The 6,918-nt window shown below is 40.8% G+C and overlaps 1 protein-coding gene across 1 annotated transcript; it reads left to right on the plus strand.

Moving 5' to 3' along the window:
* Positions 1-2,738: 2,738 nt before the first annotated feature.
* LOC118964820 (golgin subfamily A member 6-like protein 6) lies at positions 2,739-5,022 on the plus strand. Its single transcript, XM_036979306.1, has 3 exons — positions 2,739-3,444; positions 4,029-4,575; positions 4,729-5,022. The coding sequence occupies exons 1-3, from the start codon at positions 2,781-2,783 to the stop codon at positions 4,751-4,753; spliced, it is 1,236 nt and encodes a 411-aa protein (XP_036835201.1). The 5' UTR covers positions 2,739-2,780; the 3' UTR covers positions 4,754-5,022.
* The last annotated feature ends 1,896 nt before the right edge of the window (positions 5,023-6,918 follow it).

Here is a 6,918-nt window from a genome sequence, read left to right on the forward strand (position 1 = left end):
GATCCACAGACTCAAACAACTGCTGGATCTACTGATGGTGGACCTACAACTGGCCCACGTAAGACATGTCATTGTTATTATTAAAAGGCAGTGTATATTTACCCAGCTGAAAATGAATAGTGGCAGACAGCGGTACGCTAACCCAATGTTAACTTTTATTCCTTTCCTTAACCCTTACCTTAACCTCACTGAAACTATACCTAACCTTTACCTTAACCCAACCCTAGGTCCTGAACCTAACCTTCATTTATCTCAACCCCTATGCCTTTCTTCTGCCGGTTGAATATCCACTTCCTTATTAACGTCATTACTGTTGTTGTTGTTGATAACTGTATCTGTGCAGGTTGTAAATAGTTGCATTAGTGAAGCATCATTTGTAGGAGTAATTTCTACAAGCATAAACATCAGAGGCAACATTGTTGTAACATCACACAAATTGTAACAGGAATTTCTCAAACCCCTAACTGAATGGGCAAGAAGGTTGTGTGTTTGTATTTGTACACATTGTGGACATAATTGATTCCATAAAATGTCTCATAATTTTTTCAAACCATGTCAATACATTAATTGACAATGAATTGTCCAGATGAATTGATCAACATGACCCTGCTATTGATGTTGTCCAGTGTTTGATTCAATTACCTAGCTCTAGGTTGTATTTCTGTGTATCATTCTCTGCAAATCCTTTGAAAGTATGTCTTGGTAATAGATTATCACTAATTTAACCTTTTAAAATGAAGCAAGAGATTGAGAGATTGAGGCTATGGCAGAAAGTCATGGAGGAGCAGCGACCAAGACTGGCCTGGAACAACAAACCTATTGAAACAGGAAGAGAGAGGGAAAGAGAGAGGGAAGGGAGAGAAAGAGAAAGGCAGATGGAAAGTGAGAAGAAAGTGGAACAGGCAGAAGAACGAAAAAGAGAATGAAGAAGAAAGTGGAACAGGAAGAAGAAACGATAAAAGCGTTAGAACGAGAGATTGAGAGATTGAAAGAGATTGAGAAGGAAATCATATTTGAAAGAGAAAGAGACATGCGTATTGCAGAGAATGAGAAAGTCAAACTGGTCAACGAAAAGGTAAAAGAGTTAGAGAGAGAGGTTGAGAGACTGAAAGAAGAGATTAGATTGAAAGACGAGACTGAACCAGAGAGACCATTTGATAGAGACAGAGAGAGAGAAAATGATTGGAGACGAAGTGAAGAGGAGATGAAAAATAGAGTGGAGAGAGAGATGGAGATGGAGACAGCCCTCATCAATGACAAAAATACGTCTGAATTGGAGGAAGTCTTCAAGAAAATCAAGGAACAGCAGATAGAATTAGAAAATATGGAAACAGACAAATATAAATGGAAACAGAACCAAATGGACATGGAGGAGAAGATGGAGGGTGAGCACAACAAACAGAAAGAGGTAGAAAGAAAGAGAATGGAGAAAATACCAAAACAGAGACAAGAAGAAGATGAGAAGAAGAAGGAGATGGAGAGAGAAGAAGAAGAGGAGAGACGCAAACAGAAGCACATAGAGATGGAAGAGGAAGAAAGAGAGAGGGAGAAAGAGAGACAGAGACAGATCAAAAGAAAGATAATGGAAAAGAGACAAAAACATATCGAAAGAGAAGAAGAGAGACAGAAAGAGATTGAAAGAGAGAATGAAGAAGAAAGATGTAAACAGAAGAAAATAGAGATGGAAGAGGAAGAACGAGAGAGGGAGAAAGAGAGACAGAGAGAGATCAAAAGAAAGATAATGGAAAAGAGACAAAAACATATCGAAAGAGAAGAAGAGAGACAGAAAGAGATTGAAAGAGAGCACGAAGAAGAAAGATGTAAACAGAAGAAAATAGAGATGGAAGAGAAAGAAAGAGAAGAAGAGAGACAGAGAGAGATTGAAAGAGAGCACGAAGAAGAAAGATGTAAACAGAAGCAAATAGAGATGGAAGAGGAAGACGAGAGAGGGAGAAGAGACAGAGAGAGATCAAAAGAAAGATAATGGAAAAGAGACAAAAACATATCGAAAGAAAAGAAGAGAGACAGAAAGAGATTGAAAGAGAGCACGAAGAAGAAAGATGTAAACAGAAGCAAATAGAGATGGAAGAGGAAGAACGAGAGAGGGAGAAAGAGAGACAGAGAGAGATCAAAAGAAAGAGAATGGAGAAGAGACAGAAAAACATGGAAAGAGAAGTGAGACAGAAAGAGATTGAAAGAGAGAATGAAGAACAACTATTTAAACAGAAGCAAATAGAGATGGAAGAGGAAGAAAGAGAAGAAGAGAGACAGAGAGAGATCAAAAGAGAGAATGAAGAAGAAAGATGTCAACAGAAGCAAATAGAGATGGAAGAGGAAGAAAGAGAAGAAGAGAGACAGAGAGCGATCGAAGAGAAAGAGAGACAGAGAGAGATTGGAGAGAAAGAAAGACGACAACAGCAAGAGGAGAGAAAGATCATGTTTGAGAGTGATCAAGAAGAAGAAAATATATGGAAACAGAAGCAAATTGACATGGAGGAGGGAAGAGAGAGGGAGAACAAGAGACAGAGAGAGATAGAAGAGATACACAGACGACAACAACAAGAGGAGAGACAGAAACAAAAGGAGAAGGAGAAAGAAAGGGAGAAAGACAATGACAATCAGAGAGAGATGGAATTAAAAGATCAGCAACAGAAAGAGATGGAGAAAGAAAAGATGATTATGAGAGAAAGGGAGGAAGCAGGAAGCAGAAAGGAGGGGCAGAATTTTTTGGGGGGGAAATTGAGGGACAGAATGAACTGGAGATAGAACAGGAGAGAGAGATGGAAGAAAAGCAGGAAGTGATTAAGGAAGCAGAGGAAGAGTACAGGGAAAGAGAAGAGAGAGGAAAGGAAGTAAGCATGAAGAAACATGTAGTAGTTAATGTTAAAGCAAAAGCACGGGAAGTCTTCAATAGGCGTAAAGAGAGGAGGTTAGAAGTGTTGAAGGGGGAGCGAGAACACATAGAAAGAGGACAACAAATCAGGAGGGAGAAGGAGGAAAGACGGCTGGAGATGGAAAGAAAACAGGAGAGGGCAAGACAACAAGAGGAGCAGGATAAAAAACGAGAGATTGAAATTGCTAGACAGAAAGAAATGTTGAGACTAAGAGAGGAGGAGAGGCAGAGAGAGGAAGAGAGAGAGGAGGAGAGAAAGAAAGCCATTAAATGCCTTTTATCTTTAATCAGAGAGAGAGAAAAAATAATACAGGCAAAAAAAAGAGAGGAGATGGTGGAAGAGGAAAGAAGGGAGATCCTTGAGTACAAGAGGGGTGACTTAGAGGAGGAGGAAAAAGAAGATGACAAGGAGGACATTCTCCCACCCGATAAAAGTATCCGAAGGAGAGCCGTGGGCTGGGTGAATAAAAAATGGGAGAAGAGGAACCTCAGAAAGATAGAGAGAACGTATCAGAGAGAGGCTGAGGAGGGCCATAAGATCGTCCACATAGGTAAGACCTGTTTTCCCTCTACTTATGACATCATCCTCTTTAGTCTCCTCTACACACATAAGTTCCACACCAGTCATCATGTCGCATCATTGTTTCAATATAAAACTACTGTCCAAAGAATATGTTAGCTGACATGGCTCATTGAGTGACTGACTGACATAACAAGAAAAATACTGCTGATAACAACCACGTTTTTAAATGGTACCTTGTGTCATCTACTAGTCTAACTCTCAAGACTAAGTAGAGACCCAGAAAGAGTTCCTAAAAACACACACACAAAAACGTGTTTTGGGGGGATCCGGGGGCTACTAGTGGCCATGGGGCCCTAAGCGATCACATAAGCCCTGGCACTATACAAAGAATAGGTGCCATTCTGGACACATGTTCAACTTAGGGCCAGGTCAATTTGGGATGGGGATTATTGCACTTAATTCACAAATTCCATGCCTTGCTCAACTGAAAAGAGTAAATAATCAGTGAGATCCAATTGTGTTTTCTATTCTTCATTCCCTGTGTCCATTACATTTAAGTTGATACCAGATCCACTAAGTTGAATGTGAACTCTACTTCTTCTCCCCTCCCAGCCATCCCTGGACACACAAGGCTAACATCCACCATGACCCGGGCAGAGAGAGAGAGGGAGAAGAGGAAGGAGCTGCTGAAGGCTGAGGAGAGAAGGAAGAAGATGGAGGATTTCAATAAGCAGTGGAGAGAGCGGTCCCTGCTTAAAAAACAGACTCATCAACAACTGAAGGAGGAGAGGGAGAGGATGAAGGAAAACTACCTGGAGCAGATGAATCTGGAGGCTGATGCTCAAATCAACACCCGGTGTCTAACCACCCAACACAGCCACGATTACAACCACGGTCAGGAGTTGCCCGGGTGGGCCAATGGCCAACAAGTAAGCCAAGAGCCCACTGGATCTGCTGATGGCCACCAGGAAAGGCCAAGGAGGCAACAGGCATGGGCAGAGAACCAGGAGGGGAGTTCAGAGAACCAGCAGGAGGGGCCAGAGAACCATCAGGGGGGGCCAGACAGCCAGCAGCTAGAAGCTCCAGAAGAGGCTGAAACATCAGAGCGAATATCCAAGACAAAGAAAAAGCCAAGCATCTGGAAGAAAATTAGGATGAGGTAAAGAATGTTTAAACATCTATTCATGTTTTACACTGTTAATATACATGTCATCACTTTAAAAAGTGACATTATCCAAATGTGAGGGTTTAGTGTACATGCAACACACATGTAAATATATAGATACTTACCTGTCTCTGTGATGTCTTACAGCCTTCCTGACGTGCTGTCTGCCTAGAGCTGGAACTCGATGAAGCCACAGTTCCACTAATGTTACGTTGGTAATTAAAAGTGTCGCCCAATAATTCCTCCTCCTCTTTAAGTCATCGAGCCACATTTCCTCCTCAAAACATTATAGTCTCCTCAAGCCAGCAAGTATCCTCTTTATCAGGCAACAAACCATCGAAGGTCAGTGACCCTCCTCCCAAGAACAGAGACTCTCATCTGTATCCTAGTTAAATTCATCTCTGCTTACCACCTCTACAGTCCTAGAAAATATCCCAAAAATGGAAATAGTTTCAACAGAAGTCCTCCCCTCAGACCAGTGGCTCCACAGACCAGAGTTTCTCATCTGTATTCAAGTTGAATGCAACTCTGATCATTTCCACCACCTCTCCTGTTAAGGGGAGGTTCTGAAAAGGAGGTCTGGGAGGAGGTCTGCAGGTAGCCTGGACCGGACCGGTAGCAGCTAAGTTGCTGGCTCCATCCCCGGGCAGAGCTTCTCAAGTCAGGCCAGTGATGTTTGATGATGTCATTTTTGTTTGCAAAGTTTTACTCTTTAATAAAAGCATTTATTAAAAAAGCAATATTGTTGTTACGGTGTGGATTGTTTTGTTATTTATTAGAATTGAAACATCCAGTAGTCATGGTAGATGTTAGACTTTCAATGAGACACCTAACATTCCATCAGTTTGATACAATGTGTGACATGTTATATTACAGAGGAGTCCTCTATACACATCTATTTTAGACCATAGGAGAAATATCAGATTGAAATAGCTTCTCTAAGAATCTGAGGAGAGAGCAACAGTAGAAGCATCGTTAGCTCTCCCACCTCCAGTTCAGTACTCGGGTCATTCCACCAATTGAGTACCTTTTGGGGAGTGTAACTTTATATTTCACCTATTTCTAACATTCTGTCATAAAAAGCACATGTTCAACTTAATATAAAACATGTTTTCCCATCTCAAAGTAACAAATACATACTATAGTAAGTGTCTATTAAGTGCCAAATAAAGTGACAGGGTTGACTGTAACAGAGTTGACTATTTCATCTAGAATCAACCATAGATCCCCATGTGACAGGGGGAATGGAATGCAAGCTTACCAAACACATGTAAATAGTTTAAACATGTCTAGACTGTCTATCTATAGGTAACAGGGTTGGTGTGTTATAATTCACCCACCCAGTGGTGATTGCAGCATGTACATCTTGGTGGGGAAAACTCCCCCAAAATGTTTTAGATGAATGCCAGCAAAGCCACTACACAACACAACACTAAACAATACATTAATTGCACTATAAATTTAACAAACGGTGCCCACAAACTGTTAGGGTCGACATAAAGCTTTCGCAATAGCAGAGCTATCTTTTCAGCACCATGGAGAGAATCCTTTAAAAAACATAGCTGATATGGCTGACTTGCTTAAACAAATGTGGTTTCTACTGACAATTGAGAAGTACAAACTATGGCACAAGGGGACAACGAGTGGACTACAGGATATCTGTAATTTAGATTAAGACAATGAGAGACCTAGGATGGACGTCGTCAATATAACCATTTGTTCAGCACTTTTGAAATGTACAGCGACAGAATTTTGAACATGGGCCATTCTTACAGTATTCTCCCTGTACACCAAGTCATAACTGCATATAAGCAGACAATGAAAGCTCGTACAATATTCAATGATTACATTTCTCTTAAACAGGCTATAGTCTACATGTGCACCACCAAGTCAGAGCAGTAGGCTAAGTTATGAGAGGGGAAAGGGACAACATTATTAGGGTGAGGCACATGGGCTACTAACAGCTTACTACACAACATACACTTAGTATTACTTTCTTAGATACAGTATACATATCTCCCTGTAACGATATTCGTCTTCCTCTGACGAGGAGTATGAAGGATCGGACCAATATGCAGCGTGATACGTGTCCATGTTGATCATTTATTAACATTGAACACAAAAAACAAAATAACAAGGACAACGAACGAAAACAAAACAGATCTGTCTGGTGAAGACACAGAGACAGAAAACAATCACCCACCTCTAAAATGGGAATAACAGGCTACCTAAGTATGATTCTCAATCAGAGACAACAAACGACATCTGTCTCTGATTGAGAACCATACCAGGCCAAACACATAAATACTACATAGAAAAAATAACATAGACTACCCA

Source organism: Oncorhynchus mykiss, chromosome 6 (genome assembly GCF_013265735.2).
Source record: "Oncorhynchus mykiss isolate Arlee chromosome 6, USDA_OmykA_1.1, whole genome shotgun sequence".
Classification (NCBI taxonomy): Eukaryota; Metazoa; Chordata; class Actinopteri; order Salmoniformes; family Salmonidae; genus Oncorhynchus; species Oncorhynchus mykiss.